The 23,169-nt window shown below is 48.0% G+C and overlaps 1 protein-coding gene across 6 annotated transcripts in view; it reads right to left on the bottom strand.

The window, feature by feature from the left end:
• The window catches only part of SEPTIN12 (septin 12), a 121,166-nt gene that overhangs the window by 15,445 nt on the left and 82,552 nt on the right, over positions 1–23,169 (bottom strand). For 3 of the 6 annotated variants that reach the window (XM_075318434.1, XM_075318435.1, XM_075318438.1), the window contains 2 exons: positions 3,945–4,142; positions 1–107 (listed from right to left, as the gene is read on the bottom strand). The exon at positions 1–107 is cut by the window's left edge and continues 10 nt beyond it. In XM_075318434.1, coding sequence (XP_075174549.1) covers positions 1–107; positions 3,945–4,142 — 305 coding nt within the window. Of the gene's footprint in view, positions 108–3,944; positions 4,143–5,764; positions 5,786–6,039; positions 6,468–15,323; positions 15,415–23,169 lie in introns of those variants that run through there. The other 3 variants (XM_075318436.1, XM_075318437.1, XM_075318439.1) reach the window with 3 other exon arrangements.

Genomic DNA, 23,169 nt, shown 5'->3' with positions numbered 1-23,169 from the left:
GGCTTTCATCTCTAAAGTCTTAGGAATGCCGGCGTCGGGGGCTTTGCGGATCACCTTTGACTTGAACAGCGTATTCACAAGGGTGGATTTTCCCAATCCGCTCTGTCCTACAGAAGGAAGGACATTTCTTCAATAGGTAGAACCTCATTAGATCCTATAAAAAACACTTAAAAAATGGCTCCTAAATTCATCCAGAAATGTGTGACCTACAAGGTGCGGAGGCCTGTTACTATTCTTTAGGGCAAGGTACGTGGTGTTTGTTGCCCCCGCAGCAAACCCTTCCATAAGACGTATAGCGTCTCATCTGAACAGTAGAGCCTGGGTGATGACAGCTGCAGAATGGCGGAGTCTGAGCTTCTTTATATAGCGGAGCGGCAGCATGTGGTGTAGGCGGCAGAGCCGGGGATCAGCATGACTCATAGGGAGTAGTTCACACTGTACATTTTTTGTTAATGCTGCTAAGTGTCTGGTCCCATAATCTGTACATAACAGGTCAGTCTGTGATGGAGTGATGATGTCATCAGAGCAGTGATGTCACATAGTCTGTACATAACAGGTCAGTCTGTGATGGAGTGATGATGTCATCGGAGCAGTGATGTCACCTAATCTGTACATAACAGGTCAGTCTGTGATGGAGTGATGATGTCATCAGAGCAGTGATGTCACATAGTCTGTACATAACAGGTCAGTCTGTGATGGAGTGATGATGTCATCGGAGCAGTGATGTCACCTAATCTGTACATAACAGGTCAGTCTGTGATGGAGTGATGATGTCATCATTGCAGTGATGTCACCTAATCTGTACATAACAGGTCAGTCTGTGATGGAGTGATGATGTCATCATTGCAGTGATGTCACCTAATCTGTACATAACAGGTCAGTCTGTGATGGAGTGATGATGTCATTGGAGCAGTGATGTCACCTAATCTGTACATAACAGGTCAGTCTGTGATGGAGTGATGATGTCATCAGAGCAGTGATGTCACCTAATCTGTACATAACAGGTCAGTCTGTGATGGAGTGATGATGTCATCGGACCTCTGATCTCACCTAATCTGTACATAACAGGTCAGTCTGTGATGGAGTGATGAGGTCATCGGAGCAGTGATGTCACATAGTCTGTACATAACAGGTCAGTCTGTGATGGAGTGATGATGTCATCGGAGCAGTGATGTCACATAGTCTGTACATAACAGGTCAGTCTGTGATGGAGTGATGATGTCATCGGAGCACTGATGTCACCTAAACTATACATAACAGGTCAGTCTGTGATGGAGTGATGATGTCATTGGAGCAGTGATGTCACCTAATCTATACATAACAGGTCAGTCTGTGATGGAGTGATGATGTCATCGGAGCAGTGATGTCACCTAATCTGTACATAACAGGTCAGTCTGTGATGGAGTGATGATGTCATCGGACCTCTGATCTCACCTAATCTGTACATAACAGGTCAGTCTGTGATGGAGTGATGATGTCATTGGAGCACTGATGTCACCTAATCTATACATAACAGGTCAGTCTGTGATGGAGTGATGATGTCATCAGAGCAGTGATGTCACCTAATCTGTACATAACAGGTCAGTCTGTGATGGAGTGATGATGTCATCGGAGCTCTGATGTCACCTAATCTGTACATAACAGGTCAGTCTGTGATTGAGTGATGAGGTCATCGGAGCACTGATGTCACATATTATATGTAACGGGTCAGTTTGTAATTGAATGATGATGTCATCAGAGCACTGATGTCACCTAATCTATACATAACAGGTCAGTCTGTGATTGAGTGATGATGTCATCGGAGCACTGATGTCACACATATGTCAGACTATGATTGAATGATGATGTCATCGGAGCAGGTTAGTCAGTGTATGATGGTGATGTCATCCTTAGAGCAGTGATGTCACACAGTAAGCACAACAGGGTTGTCTGTGATTTATAATGATGACATCATTAGAACAGAGAGGTCACACAGTCTATATAGCAGGTTAATCTCTGATTGGATGGTGAAGGATGGTGGGGTCATTGGAGCAGTGAGGTCACACAGTCTGTGTAACTGGTTAGTCTGTGGTTGGATTGTTGTGTCATCTTTACAGCAGTGATGTCACAGTCTACATAGCAGGTTGTTCTGTGATTGGATGATGATGTCATCTTTAGAGCACTGAAATCACACAATCTACATAGCAGGTTAGTCTGTGATTGAATGGTGATGGATGGTGATGTCATTAGAGCAGTCAGATCACATCGTAAGTGTAACAGGTTAGTCTGTGATTGGATGGTGATGTCATCATTACAGTAATTAGGTCACAGTCTATGTAACAGTCTGTGATTGGATGGTGATGTCATCATTATAGTAATGAGGTCACACAGTGTATGTAACAGTCTGTGATTGGATGGTGATGTCATCATTACAGTAATTAGGTCACAGTCTATGTAACAGTCTGTGATTGGATGGTGATGTCATCATTATAGTAGTGAGGTCACAGTCTATGTAATGGTCTGTGATTGGATGGTGATGTCATCATTATAGCAGTGAGGTCACACAGTCTATGTAACAGTCTGTGATTGGATGGTGATGTCATCATTATGGCAGTGAGGTCACAGTCTATGTAACAGGCTGTGATTGGATGGTGATGTCATCATTATGGCAGTGAGGTCACAGTCTATGTAACAGGCTGTGATTGGATGGTGATGTCATCATTATAGCAGTGAGGTCACACAGTCTATGTAACAGGCTGTGATTGGATGGTGATGTCATCATTATGGCAGTGAGGTCACACAGTCTATGTACCAGTCTGTGATTGGATGGTGATGTCATCATTATAGCAGTGAGGTCACACAGTCTATGTACCAGTCTGTGATTGGATGGTGATGTCATCATTATAGCAGTGAGGTCACACAGTCTATGTACCAGTCTGTGATTGGATGGTGATGTCATCATTATAGCAGTGAGGTCACACAGTCTATGTAACAGGCTGTGATTGGATGGTGATATCATTATAGCAGTGAGGTCACACAGTCTATGTAACAGGCTGTGATTGGATGGTGATATCATTATAGCAGTGAGGTCACACAGTCTATGTAACAGGCTGTGATTGGATGGTGATGTCATCATTACAGTAATGAGGTCACACAGTGTATGTAACAGTCTGTGATTGGATGGTGATGTCATCATTGTAGCAGTGAGGTCACACAGTGTATGTAACAGTCTGTGATTGGATGGTGATGTCATCATTGTAGCAGTGAGGTCACACAGTCTATGTAACAGTCTGTGATTGGATGGTGATGTCATCATTGTAGCAGTGAGGACACACAGTGTAACAGTCTGTGATTGGATGGTGATGTCATCATTGTAGCAGTGAGGACACACAGTGTAACAGTCTGTGATTGGATGGTGATGTCATCATTGTAGCAGTGAGGTCACACAGTGTAACAGTCTGTGATTGGATGGTGATGTCATCATTGTAGCAGTGAGGTCACACAGTGTAACAGTCTGTGATTGGATGGTGATGTCATCATTGTAGCAGTGAGGTCACACAGTGTAACAGTCTGTGATTGGATGGTGATGTCATCATTGTAGCAGTGAGGTCACACAGTGTAACAGTCTGTGATTGGATGGTGATGTCATCATTGTAGCAGTGAGGTCACACAGTGTAACAGTCTGCGATTGGATGGTGATGTCATCATTGTAGCAGTGAGGTCACACAGTGTAACAGTCTGTGATTGGATGGTGATGTCATCATTGTAGCAGTGAGGTCACACAGTGTAACAGTCTGCGATTGGATGGTGATGTCATCATTGCTATTGTAAAGAAATGATACAAATATTCCATCCCCTAATTTCTACCAAATATGAGAACAATAATAATCTTTGGAAAAACACTTAATTGGGCAAAAAAAATGTCCCCAATAATAGAAGCTGGAGGAGCGTCCGTCATCACTCACCCACCACCATGATGTTAAACTCAAAGCCGTATTTCATAGCCTTGCGTTTCATCTGGTCCAGCACAGAGTCGATGCCCACGTAGCCGAAGGGCTCGCGGCCCAGCTCCTCGCACATGGTGGCGTCCTCCGCGGGTCGGACCAGGCTCGGCTCCTCCATGCTGCTGCCGCCGCTCGCACGCTCAGGCCCGGGGCTGAGATCTGTAACGGAAAGAGGAAGACGCTGTGAGGAGAAACCATCAGCAGGAAAACCAGGAACGGCGAAGAAGACGTCTTGGTGTGATTAACTCTTCATCTACTGCAGCCAAGGAACAGAAACAAAATCAGAGCACAGGGGAGTGTGAGGCGCTTCCCAATGTGATCCCGAACCACTGACATTCACTGCCACGGAGGACACGTCTATTAAAGGTATCCTACCCTCATGCACCTTCATGGGGATGTCCATACATTCGCCATGTATATACATTACTGATCCTGCGTTACCTCCTGTATTATACTCCAGAGCTGCACTCACTATTCTGCTGGTGCAGTCACTGTGTACATACATTACATTACTGATCCTGCGTTACCTCCTGTATTATACTCCAGAGCTGCACTCACTATTCTGCTGGTGCAGTCACTGTGTACATACATTACATTACTGATCCTGAGTTACCTCCTGTATTATACTCCAGAGCTGCACTCACTATTCTGCTGGTGCAGTCACTGTGTACATACATATAGATCCTTCATACCTGTTGGAATTGACCATTACAGTCATCCATTTAAAGGGAAAGGTCATTGTGAAACAGACTCCCATAGAGCAGACTGGCCTCATTGGTCCACATGATCACGGAAGCAAAACCTGTGTCACCCCTGTCTCTGACTAGTAATAGTCCTGCTGTTACTATGGCCTTCTTCATACACGGACCTTTTATGGGCTGGATGATACTTGAGCAGTACATTGCATTAATATTCACACCCTCACTCTAGAAACCTTGGACACAACAGCAAGCACTGAGATACGTCTGGAAACCAGAAAAAAACCCATTTAAGAATCTAGATGACACATTGGATAAGAAGCAAGTGACTGCTTATCGGGCGCTTCCTCCACATCAACACTCTAAAACGTAGCACAAACCGATGTACCCGTCTGTACGGACAAAAAATGAAAGGATTTGATAAAAAGTAATGGTATTAGATGAATACATAAGTCTACAAAGCTATTAGATGAGGAGCGAGGGCCTGCGATGAAGGCACTAGCTCCAGATCAATGCCCCAGAACTCAACACAAACCAACCTGTACGACCAAATATCCAAATGAACTGATATAAAGTAATGCTATAAGATGGATATACAAGGCTACAAAGTCATCAGATCAGGAGCGAGGGCCTGCGATGAAGGCGCTAGCTCCAGATCAATGCCCCAAAACTCAACATAAACCAACCTGTATGACCGAATATCCATCAGAATTGATACAAGGTAATGCTATAAGATGGATATTCGAGGAGATAAAGTCATCAGATCAGGAGCGAGGGCCTGCGATGAAGGCGCTAGCTCCAGATCAATGCCCCAAAAATCAACACAAACCAACCTGTATGGCTGAATATGTAAAGAAACTGATACAAGGTAATGCTATAAGATGGATATACGAGGATACAAAGTAATCAGATCAGGAGCGAGGGCCTGCGATGAAGGCGCTAGCTCCAGATCAAAACAGCAAAACTCAACACAAACCAATGGACCCAACTGCCAATACCACAAAAAACTGATACAAAGTAACAAATACATTGGCAGATGGGAAGCGAGTGGCTGCGGATGGAAAAAGTTCACAGCTCCATCACCTTAAACAACCTCGCCATTGACCGGCTTGGTGGCCCTGTTAACCCTTTATGGAGAGCACATGGTGGACAATGATGGATATGTAGCAGCGGTGAGATGTCGGTCAGTGAGGTACCCCGCTCCCATCCTGTGCGTTTCGCCTCTTCTCTACAGCGTGGTTTGGGCAGGGGACACTGCCCCCCAGTACGCAGAATATTGCTCAGTGGTGGACGCCATTTATACTTAACCCCTTCCTTCCTCCCTGTGCCTCCCAATAGAATCCCGATGCCATTCATACCTCTCTTCTACTCGCACGGATTGATGGGGTGGGCCGCCAGCCTCTTCTTCAGCAGCATGAAGACCCCGGAATCTTCCGCCGCCGTCTCCCAGGAATCGGCCGGATCCCGGAACAATCCGGGATTTTTCTCCTTCCGTGGCGTGCGGAGGATGGCTGGACCTTATGGCAGGCGAAGCGGTCTCTCCCTGCCTCTCATCCCTTCTCTATAGAAGCCCCCCCACTGGGATGAGACAACAAAGACCCTGCGTTATAGGCACACGTGACTGGAATGGCAAATAATAACCCTTTAAGAGCCAATGGGGTGAGTAAGGCCCTGCAGACGGCCCCCTCCCCACGCTGAGACCCCCACAACTTCCCAATTAACGGACAGGGAATCAGCTCCAATTATCGGAAGGGGAAGGATAAGCCGGGTGACAGCGGGGGTCCGCCAGCGATGCCACCTGCTCCTCATCCGATGGCTCTAGATATGTGTCCGGCTCTCGGGGATGAGGATCGCCGCTGATTCCCACCTCCGGCCATTATTACATTTCTGCACCTTACTTATATACCTTCTGCTTCAATTCCTCAGCAAGATCTCTGCTAGCTGTCAGTGAATGGGAACATCATTGCATGTGCGACCTCACAGCTGAGGGTTCGTTCCATTGTATCCAGTGTCAGCTGTTTGGTACAATGTATCAGCAGCGGATTGTCTAGACTGGATACAAATGTAACAGACCCTCAGCTGCAACACATCCCGCACCTCAGCAGCACTAACTTCATTCCTATGCTGCTTGCTACACCAGATACCATTGTAACAAACCCTCAGCTGCAACACATCCCGCACCTCAGCAGCACTAACGTCATTCCTATGCTGCTTGCTACACCAGATACCATTGTAACAGACCCTCAGCTGTGACACATCCCGCACCTCAGCAGCACAAACGTCATTCCTATGCTGTTTGCTACACCAGATACCATTGTAACAGACCCTCAGCTGTGACACATCCCGCACCTCAGCAGCACTAACTTCATTCCTATGCTGTTTGCTACACCAGATACCATTGTAACAGACCCTCAGCTGTAACACATCCCGCACCTCAGCAGCAATAACTTCATTCCTATGCTGTTTGCTACACCAGATACCATTGTAACAGACCCTCAGCTGCAACACATCCCGCACCTCAGCAGCACAAACGTCATTCCTATGCTGCTTGCTACACCAGATACCATTGTAACAGACCCTCAGCTGTAACACATCCCGCACCTCAGCAGCACTAACGTCATTCCTATGCTGCTTGCTACACCAGATACCATTGTAACAGACCCTCAGCTGTGACACATCCCGCACCTCAGCAGCAATAACTTCATTCCTATGCTGTTTGCTACACCAGATACCATTGTAACAGACCCTCAGCTGTAACACATCCCGCACCTCAGCAGCACAAACGTCATTCCTATGCTGCTTGCTACACCAGATACCATTGTAACAGACCCTCAGCTGTAACACATCCCGCACCTCAGCAGCACTAACTTCATTCCTATGCTGTTTGCTACACCAGATACCATTGTAACAGACCCTCAGCTGCAACACATCCCGCACCTCAGCAGCACTAACGTCGTTCCTATGCTGCTTGCTACACCAGATACCATTGTAACAGACCCTCAGCTGTGACACATCCCGCACCTCAGCAGCACAAACGTCGTTCCTATGCTGTTTGCTACACCAGATACCATTGTAACAGACCCTCAGCTGTGACACATCCCGCACCTCAGCAGCACAAACGTCGTTCCTATGCTGTTTGCTACACCAGATACCATTGTAACAGACCCTCAGCTGTGGGTACGTCCTTAGAGGGACTGTGCCGATCCCTATGGGAGTGGCGGTGTCGGCCATATTGATTATCACCCAGCTTTCCCAGGCTATGATAGGAGAGGGCGACCCTCCTGCGGTGCCCACGTACCTACCCTTGTGTACCGGCCAGGTGTGACGGGTGAAGGAGCGGGAAGAAACATGGACTTTGAGCCTCTTTACGTCACATTACGACTATTACATATATGATATCTGGATCCTTTAACCCTTGGAGTCCCGCATTACTGTCCAGGCCCACCCTGGGGGGCTCTGGGGGTGTTTGGCCCCTGCCAGCTGTGATTGAAGACACATTTAAACACACAGTAACGTCCTGACAACCCCTGATCACTGAGAATAGAGCCTATTCAGAGCAAGCGGGAAACAAAGGAGCGAGCGGGTCTGGAAGCCAGAGGCCCGGCCTGCAGAAAGCCCAGGACAATGGGGGAAACCGAACAGAAGGCAAAGCAGGGGGGACGGGGGGCTGCGGGGGGAGCTGGGAGAATACTACACAGCCCATCATGTCTGATACTGAACTACTGTATCCAATCCCATAGTCTGGTCCTGTCTGCATAGCTGTGTATCTAATCCCATCATGTCTGCAGAGCAGCAGTACCTAATACACCAGCTCAAGATCACACAGGAGAGGATTAGATACACCGCTCAGCAGACAGTATCACACAGGAGAGGATTAGATACACCGCTCAGCAGACAGTATCACACAGGATAGGATTAGATACACAGCTCAGCAGACAGTATCACACAGGATAAGATTAGATACACAGCTCAGCAGACAGTATCACACAGGATAGGATTAGATACACGGCTCAGCAGACAGTATCACACAGGATAGGATTAGATACACCGCTCAGCAGACAGTATCACACAGGATAGGATTAGATACACCGCTCAGCAGACAGTATCACACAGGAGAGGATTAGATACACTGCTCAGCAGACAGTATCACACAGGATAGGGTTAGATACACAGCTCAGCAGACAGTATCACACAGGAGAGGATTAGATACACAGCTCAGCAGTCAGTATCACTCAGGAGAGGATTAGATACACAGCTCAGCAGACAGTATCACTCAGGATTGGATTAGATACACAGCTCAGCAGTCAGTATCACTCAGAATAGGATTAGATACACAGCTCAGCAGACAGTATCACTCAGGATAGGATTAGATACCCAGCTCAGCAGACAGTATCACACAGGATGGGATTAGATACACCGCTCAGCAGTCAGCATCACACAGGATAGGATTAGATACACCACTCAGCAGACAGTATCACACAGGAGAGGATTAGATACACAGCTCAGCAGACAGTATCACACAGGAGAGGATTAGATACACAGCTCAGCAGACAGTATCACACAGGGTAGGATTAGATACACAGCTCAGCAGTCAGGATCACACAGGATAGGATTAGATACACCGCTGAGCAGTAAGGATCACACAGGATAGGATTAGATACACGGCTCAGCAGTCAGCATCACACAGGATAGGATTAGATACACCGCTCAGCAGATAGTATGACACATGATAGGATTAGATACACAGCTCAGCAGACAGTATCACACAGGAGAGGATTAGATACACAGCTCAGCAGTGAGGATCACACAAGATAGGATTAGATACACCGCTCAGCAGACAGTATCACACAGGAGAGGATTAGATACACAGCTCAGCAGACAGTATCACACAGGAGAGGATTAGATACACCGCTCAGCAGTCAGTATCACACAGGAGAGGATTAGATACACCGCTCAGCAGTCAGGATCACACAGGAGAGGATTAGATACACCGCTCAGCAGACAGTATCACACAGGAGAGGATTAGATACACAGCTCAGCAGACAGTATCACACAGGAGAGGATTAGATACACTGCTCAGCAGACAGTATCACACAAGATAGGATTAGATACACGGCTCAGCAGACAGTATCACACAGGAGAGGATTAGATACATAGCTCAGCAGTACGTATCACTCAGGAGAGGATTAGATACACAGCTCAGCAGACAGTATCACACAGGACAGGATTAGATACACTGCTCAGCAGACAGTATCACACAGGAGAGGATTAGATACACTGCTCAGCAGACAGTATCACACAGGATAGGGTTAGATACACAGCTCAGCAGACAGTATCACTCAGGAGAGGATTAGATACACGGCTCAGCAGACAGTATCACACAGGATAGGATTAGATACACAGCTCAGCAGACAGTATCACACAGGAGAGGATTAGATACACTGCTCAGCAGACAGTATCACACAGGAGAGGATTAGATACACAGCTCAGCAGACAGTATCACTCAGGATTGGATTAGATACACAGCTCAGCAGTCAGTATCACTCAGAATAGGATTAGATACACAGCTCAGCAGACAGTATCACTCAGGATAGGATTAGATACACAGCTCAGCAGACAGTATCACACAGGATGGGGTTAGATACACCGCTCAGCAGTCAGCATCACACAGGAGAGGATTAGATACACAGCTCAGCAGACAGTATCACACAGGGTAGGATTAGATACACAGCTCAGCAGTCAGGATCACACAGGATAGGATTAGATACACCGCTGAGCAGTAAGGATCACACAGGATAGGATTAGATACACGGCTCAGCAGTCAGCATCACACAGGATAGGATTAGATACACCGCTCAGCAGATAGTATGACACATGATAGGATTAGATACACAGCTCAGCAGACAGTATCACACAGGAGAGGATTAGATACACAGCTCAGCAGTGAGGATCACACAAGATAGGATTAGATACACCGCTCAGCAGACAGTATCACACAGGAGAGGATTAGATACACAGCTCAGCAGACAGTATCACACAGGAGAGGATTAGATACACCGCTCAGCAGTCAGTATCACACAGGAGAGGATTAGATACACCGCTCAGCAGTCAGGATCACACAGGAGAGGATTAGATACACCGCTCAGCAGACAGTATCACACAGGAGAGGATTAGATACACAGCTCAGCAGACAGTATCACATAGGAGAGGATTAGATACACCGCTCAGCAGTCAGAATCACACAGGATAGGATTAGATACACAGCTCAGCAGATATTATCACACAGGATAGGATTAGATACAAAGCTCAGCAGATAGTATCACACAGGATAGGATTAGATACCCAGCTCAGCAGTCAGGATCACACAGGATAGGATTAGATACACAGCTCAGCAGATACTGATACTGAGTGTCTGCTGAACTGATGTATCTAATCCTCCCAAGTGTGATACTGTATATTGAGCTGTGTATCTAATCCTATCCTATGTGATACTGACTGCTGAACTGTGTATCTAATCCTAATATGTGTGATACTGATATTAGGATTAGATACACAGTTCAGCAGTCAGTATCACATAGGATAGGATTAGATACACAGCTCAATATACAGTATCACACTTGGGAGGATTAGATACATCAGTTCAGCAGACACTCAGTATCACACATTGTAGGATCTGATGCACTGCTCAGCAGATAGGATTAGATATACTGACTATGCAGATAAAATTACACATGGGCTTAGATACAGCGGCTCAGCAGTCCTTTTACATATATCTTCCCGTGCTGTCAGCCTCCGCTTCCTCTTTCGGCCGCTGCCTTTATCTGACCTTGCAGGTTTATAATGGGGGAACTTCCCATTTGCTGCTTCGTATCTGGAGAACCACACATTTCCCAGAAGTTTTTGCATCAAACCGGAAATGGCCTCGGTCCTGACTGGGCCGCTGTCACCCGTGAGGAGGTCACTAACGCTGGTGACAGGTGCCCCTTCGCTCATCACCTGTACAACATCCGAGATCAGCCGCCCACATCAGTCAGGTCCCTGTATGTGGGGAAACGCCTTATGTCTGAGGAGACCAAAGGGGAACTTTTTGGCCATAATTCCAGAAGGTATGTTTGGTGCCAAGACTGCGCATCACCAGAAGATCACCATCCCCACAGTGAGGCATGGTGGAGGCAGCATTGTGCTTTGGGACTGTTTTTCAGCAGCTGGAACTGAGGCTTTAGTCGATGTGTAGGGAATTATGAACAGTTCCGAGTATCAGTCAATTTTACAATAAAACCTTTAGGCCTCTACTAAAACTAACTAAAATTCTGAAGATGAAGAGGAGCTTTAGAACCACAAAAAGCGACCTCGAAATCACCAAATTAAGTTTTTGAAAGGTCCAGACCAAAATCCAAGTGGCAATGTGACAAAAATATGGACGTGTAACAAGGAAGTGTAGACTTTTTAGATCCACTATACCTAAAAAATGAATGGCTGGCTGCTAACAGGGAACAATAGACCCTAAAATGAGGGCCCCTGCACCTACCTCTACTATCATGGAGGGATCATGTATAATGAGACCTTCTGCAGATTTTATATCAGCCTTATTTTCAAGATCTCTGCTTGCTTTTGTAAACGCAAAAATCCTTCCTTATGCCTTCCATAGACCAAATGGTCGTTGCCCATAGCAACGAATCCAAACAAAACACCTGAGGCCTAGAAAATGTCAGCCGGCCTGTGATGGTCGCCATGGGCAACGCTGAATACCCTTCCATCTGCGTGGCGACTCTGGCCACGTGACATGAAGATCGCAGTGTCACTACCAAAGTCACCACCATTACTTATCAGATGATATTAATGATGGAGTGGAGGTGTCCCACGTCTATGGGATCTCCAGTGACCGCCGGGTCTGGCAGCCATGACGGTCTATGATGAGGACCAGGGCTCTATACATTAAACACTGCGATGTATTGTTATGTTACTATCCACTGCAGTATTCCCTGGAAAGCCAGATGGCGGCCATGTTTAAAAGTGTCTGACAGGAAAATATACAGTGAGGGCGCGGGCAGGAGGGGAGCGGGCAGACAAGGCCTCTTTATATGACTCTTCTCAGCCTCTGTTCCCACAGACGTGAGCAAACACAGCTCCTCCATAACAAAGGGCCCGTCCTGTCTGCTGCCGCACCGACTCTGTCCAGACACCTCGAGCCGCCATTACTGGAGCCTGTGCTGTGTAGTACAGGGGTGTGAATGGCGGAGCTGAGGAAAAAATGGCCGACCTGACATGACCACATATACCACTGACCTACACCATGGATGGAAGTGTCACATAATGGCACAAGCGACGGTTACAAATATGTCTGATGTGTGAAAATAGAAAAATAGCTGTGACTCAGGAAGCCTCCATAAGTGTCTCTGCCACGGGGACCCTCATAACACAGGTCCCCAGAAATCTCTCAAATACAGGTACCCGATAAGTATTGCAGCACAGGAACCTCCATAAGTGTTGTACACTTAGAGGCCCCTATAAGTATCTCAGGCACAGGTACCCCCATAAGTGTCGTATACTTAGGGGCCCCTATAAGTGTCTCAGGCACTGGTACCCCCATAAGTGTCTTACACACTGGTGCCCCATAAGTGTCTTACACACTGGTGCCCCATAAGTGTCTTACACACTGGTACCCCCATAAGTGTTGCAAACACAGGTACCTCCCTAAGGCTACTTTCACACATCCGGTTTGAGCAGTGCGGCTCAATCCGGCTGTGAAACCTATGCAACGGATGCGGCGAAAACACCGCATCCTTTGCATACGTTTTTACATGCGGCCCGTCCGTTTTTTTCTGGTTGCGGCACGCTACTGAGAATGCGCAGTGGAAGAAACCGCATGAGGCGGCCGGATGCATTTTTTCCGCATCACGCCGCATCCGGCGTCCATAGGCATGCATTGGAAAATGCGCCGCAGCGGCCGGATGCGGCGCGATGCGGTTTTTTTTTGCCGGAGCAAAAAACGTTGCAGGCAACGTTTCATCCGGCCGCGGCATCGGCTAAATCTGCCGCATGCGGCAAAAACCGGACCGAACGCAAGCCCATGCGGCACAATACGGCACTAATGTAAGTCTATGCAAAAAAAAAACGCAACCGGTGGCAAAAAAAACGGTTGCGGTTTTTGTACAGAGCGCCGTATTGTGCCGCAGAGCAAAAACCGGATGTGTGAAAGTAGCCTTAGTGTCATATACGTAGGGGCCCCTATAAGTATCTCAGGCACTGGTACTCCCATAGGTCTCATACACACTTGTGCCCCCATCAGTATTGCAAGCACAGGTACCTCCATTAGTGTCGTACACGTAAGGACCCCTATAAGCATCTCAGGCACTGGTACCCCCATACGTCTCATACACATTCGTGCTCCCATCAGTGTTGCAAGCACAGGTACCTCCATTAGTGTCGTACACGTAGGGGCCCCTATAAGTATCTCAGGCACTGGTACCCTCAAAATTGTCTTACACACTGGTGCCCCAAAAATGTTGCACACACCGGTTCCTCCATTAGTGTTGTGCACTTAGGGGCCCCTATAAGTGTCTCAGGCACTGGTACCCCCATAATTCTCTTACATACTGGTGCCCCCATCAGTATTGAAAGCACAGGTACCTCCAGAAGTGTTGCATACTTAGGGGCCCCTATAAGTGTCTCAGGCACAGGTACCCCCATACGTTTCTCAGGCACTGGTACCTGCATAAGAGTACACACTTGTGCCCCCCTACGTGACACAGACATGGGCCTCCTAGGGGTGTAACTACAGTAGGTACAGGGGTTGCAACCGCACCCGAGGGAGCCTATATGAAAAGACCAATGCTATTAACAATTTGCAATAATTGGGAGACCAACTGAAGCGTTTGCAATGGGGGCCATCAGCTTCACGTTACACCACTGGGGGCTCCCATAAGTGTCTCAACCCCAAGTTCCCCCGTAAGTGTCTCTCAGATGCAGATCAATAATTTGTGCTACTATTTTGTTATTAATGTCACATTTAGAGCTGCATTCACATTTTTGTACCTGGCCCTGTGCTACAGTCTTAAAGCTGGGATCTCACTGTGTTCTGCGGCTCTAAGTTCACTTTATAGAAAAAGGAAAGCAGCAGAATTGTGAATACAGCTCTGGAGGGGACTGAAGTATAACACATGATGATGTACAGTAGTGTATCACTGTAGAAATAGGCAGGAGAGGGAGATATGGCTGACAACTGACATGTCTGGTTACGGCACCCCCCCCCCCACCTCGGGTTCCCCACCGTGTGGCGGCCATATTGATTGTACACACAGTACCGTATATAATCACTGCTGAACAGAACGAGTGACGGGACCAGGATTTATTAAAAGCGCTGACCCAGCAGGAACTAACAAATCCTTGTAAGGCCTGCGCTGCGGCGTGGAGCAGACGACCTCTGCGGGAATCCTCACCCCACAGCCGTGATGTTACCCAGAAACCAGCATTTCGGAAAAGGGTGCAAACTTTGTCATTAACTCCTAATTGCCTGGGGGAGAGGCTCAGTAATGCAGGAGTTAACCGTGTATAATAGTTTTTATAACTTCGGTTAGATCCAACTGCCAATCAATATGGCGCCATTGTAAAAACTTAACGACGTCATTTCTTTTCCACTCACTTTCCATGAAATTGTCTTCATTTTCTAATGGCGGATTTTCAGGGGACAACAAATTGATGTCCGCCATGGAGATGGGGGGAAAGTGGAGCTGTTGACCATAGCAACCAATCAGATTCCAGCTCTCATAATTCAAAAGGCCTTTTGAAAATGAAAGCAGTGACTTGATTGGTTGCCGTGGACAACCCCATCTCTGCACTGTTTTCGAGCATCTATGGCGGCTTTTAGTCAGTTTCTAGCTGACAGACCTACATATCCGGTTCCCATGCCTGTCACCTGCACAGTAACACCTTCCCACAGCCTGCCGACGCCATCTTTCCCACCAGGCAATTATCATCCATTATGGCACCGCAGTTTCCTCTCATCAATTAGCCAGATGTTACTGTGACCTTGACTCCTCGCTCGTTCTGTCAAGGTCAAGGTCACTTTCATGTTCACACATATATAATATAGGTTAAAGTGCATTTTTGGGATTCTTTGACATGCTGTTATTCCCCTCCTATACAGCCTCCATGTTATTGATAGCTGCTCAGTCACTCCCCTATGCTTTACACTGCAGCTCTGATTCTGAGAATAACCAGTCTCACCACAGACAATCCTTGCGTTTTGGACCCTGACACCCAAGCGACTGCAGCTGGTGACCCCCTTGGCGATGCCAACCAAGCCTAGTGCATGCAGCCATTTTTAGGGTGGCACCCCCCGATTATAGGACTTCTCTGCTGAGTTGGGGGTGGGGGGGGTCACTTATGCAATTGGTATGGACTGTATATACTATATATGGGACTACAAGGCACCTGAGGCCTTAATGTAGACTGTACATAAAAAATTGAGCTTCCTTTTAAACTTTTAAAGGAATTGTCCACAATTATGGACGTAGAGAAACCAAATATGTATTTTTTTTTTAGGTTTTAGTTGACATTTGGGGACAAGCGAGGGTGATTTCAATGTTTAGATTTGTTTGGGGTTTTTTTTGTAATATTTTTTTAATGTTTTTGACATTGCTTATTAGTTCACTTGAACCAGTGCTCACTTGAACAATAGGGGTGATGGGTGATGGCAGTGACTCTCCCTGTTTCTAACCTCAAATGGGGGTGATGGGTGCTGGCAGTGACTTCCTGTTTCTAATCTGGAATGGGGGTGATGGGTGCTGGCAGTGACTCTCCCTGTTTCTAACCTCAAATGGGGGTGATGGGTGCTGGCAGTGACTCTCCCTGTTTCTAACCTATAATGGGAGTGATGGGTGCTGGCAGTGACTCTCCCTGTTTCTAAGCTCGAATGGGATGATGGGTGCTGGCAGTGACTCTCCCTGTTTCTAACCTATAATGGGGGTGATGGGTGCTCGCAGTGACTCTCTGTTTCAAATCTGGAATGGGGGTGATGGGTGCTGGCAGTGACTCTTCCTGTTTCTAACCTTGAATGGGGGTGATGGGTGCTGGCAGTGACTCTCCCTGCTTCTAATCTCCAATGGGGGTGATGGGTGCTGGCAGTGACTCTCCCTGTTTCTAAGCTCGAATGGGATGATGGGTGCTGGCAGTGACTCTCCCTGTTTCTAACCTCGGATGGGGGTGATGGGTGCTGGTAGTGACTCTCCCTGTTTCTAACCTCGAATGGTGGGATGATGGGTGCTGGCAGTGACTCTCCCTGTTTCTAACTTCGAATGGGGGTGATGGGTGCTGGCAGTGACTTTCCCTGTTTCTAACCTATAATGTGGGTGATGGGTGCTGGCAGTGACTTTCCCTGTTTCTAACCTATAATGGGGGTGATGGGTGCTGGTAGTGACTCTCCCTATTTCTAGCCTATAATGGGGATGATGGGTGCTGGCAGTGACTCTCCCTGTTTTTAGCCTAAAATGGGGGTGATGGGTGCTGGCAGTGACTCTCCCTGTTTCTAAGCTCGAATGGGGGTGATGGGTGCTGGCAGTGACTCTCCCTGTTTCTAAGCTCGAATGGGATGATGGGTGCTGGCAGTGACTCTCCCTGTTTCTAATCTCGAATGGGGGTGATGGGTGCTGGCAGTGACTCTCCCTGTGTCTAACCTCAAATGGCGGTGATGGGTGGCTGGCAGTGACTCTTCCTGTTTCTAACCTATAATGGGGGTGATGGGTGCTGGCAGTGACTCTCCCTGTTTGTAACCTTGAATAGGGGTGGTGGGTGCAGGCAGTGGCTCTCCCTGTTTCTAACCTTGAATGGGGGTGATGGGTGCTGGCAGTGACTCTCCCTGTTTGTAACCTTGAATAGGTGTGGTGGGTGCAGGCAGTGGCTCTCCCTGTTTCTAACCTTGAATGGGGGTGATTGGTGCTGGCAGTGACTCTCTCTGTTTCTAACCTCCTAAATGCTGTGGTCACATTTGGCAGTGGCGTCTCAGAGGTTAGACCGTTGTGATCAGAGCGGTCTCTGATCATGGCAGTTAGTAGATGTGGTGCTGGCGGTATAATGCAGCCCGCACCGCGTCCACCTCGTACAGTGATGTCTTGTTTCCTCTGTAAGTGTACCGAGCTTGTCCCCATGAGGTCCTGACTGTACGGACCGCTGGGGTCTTTTGGAGGAGAGGGGATTACTGGTGTAGCCGAGAACCAGTATAGTCTGCTGCCTCCAATGGAAGTAGACGGGGAAGTTTTGTCGGATGACGCAGCGTCACAGACAGGATAATAATGGGTTCTGATCCTGACCCAGTCACACGTCTGATCTCACAGCAGCAGGCCCCGGACTCCGGAGCTCAGCAGCCCTCTGAGACCTTCTCCCATTACACAGCTCATCACCCACATACACTGACTGCTCTACAACCTGAGCAGCATAAAGGCTTTCTCCAGGACAGGAGGGTGTATCTAAACGTATCCTGTACAGCTACCCAATCCTATTCTGTGTGATACTGTCTGCTGAGATGCTGTATCTAATCCTCTGTGGGATACTGTCTACTTAGTTGTGTATCTAATCCTGAGTGTAATACTGTTTGCTGAACCATGAATCTAATCCTCTATGTGATACTGTCTGTTGAGCTCTGTATCTAATCCTCTGTGAGATACTGTCTACTGGGCTGTGTATCTAATGCTCTGTGGGATACTGTCTGCTGAGCTGTGTATCTAATCCTCTGTGGGATACTGTCTGCTGAGCTGCTGTATCTAATCCTCTGTGGGATACCGTTTGGCACATTTTATAAAAATATTTTAGTGTTAGGACTGCCCCAAATGAGATTTGCCGTGGAGTGGCGAGGTAGCTCAAGAAATTGCAATTTTTTGCCAAAAATCTCAAATTTATAATAAGTACAGTTGGAATTTTTAGTGCTGTAGTGCACATTTAGTGCTAGCTTTTTTGTTTTTTCCTCTGTCGGATACTGCCTGCTGAGCTGTGTATCCAATCCTCTGTGTGATACTGTCTGCTGAGCTGTGTATCCAATCCTCTGTGTGATACTGTCTGCTGAGCTGTGTATCCAATCCTCTGTGTGATACTGTCTGCTGAGCTGTGTATCTAATCCTCTGTGTGATACTGTCTGCTGAGCTGTGTATCTAATCCTCTGTGTGATACTATCTGCTGAGCTGTGTATCCAATCCTCTGTGTGATACTGTCTGCTGAGCTGTGTATCCAATCCTCTGTGTGATACTGTCTGCTGAGCTGTGTATCCAATCCTCTGTGTGATACTGTCTGCTGAGCTGTGTATCCAATCCTCTGTGTGATACTGTCTGCTGAGCTGTGTATCTAATCCTCTGTGTGATACTATCTGCTGAGCTGTGTATCTAATCCTCTGTGTGATACTGTCTGCTGAGCTGTGTATCTAATCCTCTGTGTGATACTGTCTGCTGAGCTATGTATCTAATCCTCTGTGGGATACTGTCTGTTGAGCTGTGTATCTAATCCTCTGTGGGATACTGTCTGCTGATCGGTGTATCTAATCCTCTGTGTGATACTGTCTGCTGAGCTGTGTATCCAATCCTCTGTGTGATACTGTCTGCTGAGCTATGTATCTAATCCTCTGTGGGATACTGTCTGTTGAGCTGGGTATCTAATCCTCTGTGGGATACTGTCTGCTGAGCTGTGTATTTAATCCTCTGTGTGATACTGTTTGCTGAGCTGTGTATCCAATCCTCTGTGTGATACTGTCTGCTGAGCTATGTATTGAATCCTCTGTGTGATACTGTCTGCTGAGCTGTGTATCTAATCCTCTGTGTGATACTGTCTGCTGAGCTGTGTATCCAATCCTCTGTGTGATACTGTCTGCTGAGCTGTGTATCTAATCCTCTGTGTGATACTGTCTGCTGAGCTGTTTATCTAATCCTCTGTGTGATACTATCTGCTGAGCTGTGTATCCAATCCTCTGTGTAATACTGTCTGCTGAGCTGTGTATCTAATCCTCTGTGTGATACTGTCTGCTGAGCTGTGTATCTAATCCTCTGTGTGATACTGTCTGCTGAACTGTGTATCTAATCCTCTGTGGGATACTGTCTGCTGAGCTATGTATCTAATCCTCTGTGGGATACTGTCTGTTGAGCTGTGTATCTAATCCTCTGTGGGATACTGTCTGTTGAGCTGTGTATCTAATCCTCTGTGTGATACTGTCTGCTGAGCTGTGTATCGAATCCTCTGTGTGATACTGTCTGCTGAGCTATGTATCTAATCCTCTGTGTGATACTGTCTGCTGAGCTGTGTATCTAATCCTCTGTGGGATACTGTCTGCTGAGCTGTGTATTTAATCCTCTGTGTGATACTGTCTGCTGAGCTGTGTATCCAATCCTCTGTGTGATACTGTCTGCTGAGCTATGTATCTAATCCTCTGTGGGATACTGTCTGCTGAGCTGTGTATCTAATCCTCTGTGTGATACTGTCTGCTGAGCTGTGTATCGAATCCTCTGTGTGATACTGTCTGCTGAGCTGTGTATCTAATCCTCTGTGTGATACTGTCTGCTGAGCTGTGTATCTAATCCTCTGTGTGATACTGTTTGCTGAGCTGTGTATCTAATCCTCTGTGTGATACTGTCCGCTGAGCTGTGTATCCAATCCTCTGTGTGATACTGTCCGCTGAGCTATGTATCTAATCCTCTGTGTGATACTGTCTGCTGAGCTATGTATTGAATCCCCTGTGTGATACTGTCTGCTGAGCTGTGTATCTAATCCTCTGTGTGATACTGTCTGCTGAGCTGTGTATCCAATCCTGTGTGATACTGTCTGCTGAGCTATGTATCTAATCCTCTGTGTGATACTGTCTGCTGAGCTATGTATTGAATCCCCTGTGTGATACTGTCTGCTGAGCTGTGTATCTAATCCTCTGTGTGATACTGTCTGCTGAGCTGTGTATCCAATCCTGTGTGATACTGTCTGCTGAGCTGTGTATCTAATCCTCTGTGGGATACTGTCTGCTGAGCTGTGTATCTAATCCTCTGTGGGATACTGTCTGCTGAGCTGTGTATCTAATCCTCTGTGTGATACTGTCTGCTGAGCTATGTATCTAATCCTCTGTGTGATACTGTCTGCTGAGCTGTGTATCTAATCCTCTGTGTGATACTGTCTGCAGAGCTGTGTATCTAATCCTCTGTGTGATACTGTCTGCTGAGCTGTGTATCTAATCCTCTGTGTGATACTGTCTGCTGAGCTGTGTATCTAATCCTCTGTGGGATACTGTCTGCTGAGCTATGTATCTAATCCTCTGTGTGATACCTTCTGCTGAGCTGTGTATCTAATCCTCTCCTGTGTGATACTGTCTGTTGAGCTGTGTATCTAATCCTCTGTGTGATACTGTCTGCAGAGCTGTGTATCTAATCCTCTGTGTGATACTGTCTGCTGAGCTGTGTATCTAATCCTCTGTGTGATACTGTCTGCTGAGCTGTGTATCTAATCCTCTGTGGGATACTGTCTGCTGAGCTATGTATCTAATCCTCTGTGTGATACCTTCTGCTGAGCTGTGTATCTAATCCTCTCCTGTGTGATACTGTCTGTTGAGCTGTGTATCTAATCCTCTGTGGGATACTGTCTGCTGAGCTGCTGTATCTAATCCTCTGATTGGCTGCTTTTGTAAAGCATTGGGGTTTTCATTGTAGAAGGGTTAATGATCTGCGGGATGTTCCATTCCCCACATGGGGGGGGGCAGCGGCTGATGTCATTGGTTGGAGCATTCCACTTGCCGTCCATCACCTGATTTCGGATGGCTTCTCCGCTTCCAGATGTCCCGGCAGCCCCTGACTCACACTCTTGGCCTTTATCCCATTTGCAGTGAAATAAGTGACGGTTTTACCCCCGCAGCGTCCCCCTAATCCCAAATAATGTCCATGGAGTCCACATAAATCAGTGCTGGAGTAACAATCTGCACCAGATCCGGTCACTTCACCAGCCGCTGTGCAGAGTGATGGGGCGCAATACCCATGTCTAACACTAGGTGGCGGCATTACCCAGGATTTCCATACCTGTATTGTGAAATCAGAGCCTGGCTGCAGAGACTTGGATCCTGCTTGCTGATGGTTTCTCCAGGCTGCACAGAGCAACCAGAGGTTAATTAATCCCTCTGTGAGACACAATGTGATACATCATATTTAGCAATCGGCGGATTGTACGTTTCTGGAGTAAGCATTCATCGTGAGCTGTCAGTTCTCCGGGCCGTGTCTGTGCGGCTGCTGATACTCCAGTCATTGTTGGCTTCTTCTTCAGTATATAAATATAAGCAGCAGATGCGTGTAATCCAGAGAAATCCGGGGTTTGAGTACTTTTGCATCCAGATATACAAAGTCTACTGCGTCCGTTCAGAGCAGCCAGCTGTGGCTCATTGTGATAACACTATCCTATCTCCAGCAATAACTTCCATTCCCCCAGTATGCCTCTACTGCACCCCCTGTGCGCCTCTACTGCACCTCCAGCACGCCTCTACTGCACCCCCAGCACGCCTCTACTGCACCCCCTGTGCGCCTCTACTGCACCCCCTGTGCGCCTCTACTGCACCCCCTGTGCGCCTCTACTGCACCCCCTGTGCGCCTCTACTGCACCCCCTGTGTGCCTCTACTGCACCCCCTGTGCGCCTCTACTGCACCTCCAGCACGCCTCTACTGCACCCCCTGTGCGCCTCTACTGCACCCCAGCACGCCTCTACTGCACCCCCTGTGCGCCTCTACTGCACCTCCAGCACGCCTCTACTGCACCCCCTGTGCGCCTCTACTGCACCTCCAGCACGCCTCTACTGCACCTCCAGCACGCCTCTACTGCACCTCCAGCACACCTCTACTGCACCCCCTGTGCGCCTCTACTGCACCTCCAGCACGCCTCTACTGCACCTCCAGCGCGCCTCTACTGCACCTCCAGCGCGCCTCTACTGCACCTCCAGTGCGCCTCTACTGCACCTCCAGCGCGCCTCTACTGCACCCCCTGCGCGCCTCTACTGCACCCCCTGTGCGCCTCTACTGCACCCCCTGTGTGCCTCTACTGCACCTCCAGCACGCCTCTACTGCACCTCCTGTGCGCCTCTACTGCACCTCCTGTGCGCCTCTACTACACCCCCTGTACGCCTCTACTGCACCCCCTGTACGCTTCTACTGCACCCCCTGTGCGCCTCTACTGCACCTCCAGCACGCCTCTACTGCGCCCTCTGTGTGCTTCTACTGCACCTCCAGCACGCCTCTACTGCACCTCCTGTGCGCCTCTACTACACCCCCTGTACGCCTCTACTGCACCCCCTGTACGCCTCTACTGCACCCCCTGTGCGCCTCTACTGCACCCCCTGTGCGCCTCTACCGCACCCCAATACACCTCTACCGCACCCCCAGCATGCTTCTACTGCACCCCCAGCACACCTCTACCTCACCCCCAGTGCAACTCTACCGCACTTCAGCGTGCCTCTACCGCACACCTAGCATGCCTCTGACGCACCATCAGCGCAC

Source organism: Anomaloglossus baeobatrachus, chromosome 7 (assembly GCF_048569485.1).
Source record: "Anomaloglossus baeobatrachus isolate aAnoBae1 chromosome 7, aAnoBae1.hap1, whole genome shotgun sequence".
Classification (NCBI taxonomy): Eukaryota; Metazoa; Chordata; class Amphibia; order Anura; family Aromobatidae; genus Anomaloglossus; species Anomaloglossus baeobatrachus.
The sequence above is the reverse complement of the archived record's forward strand: the minus strand, read 5'-3'. Positions and strand labels throughout refer to the sequence as shown.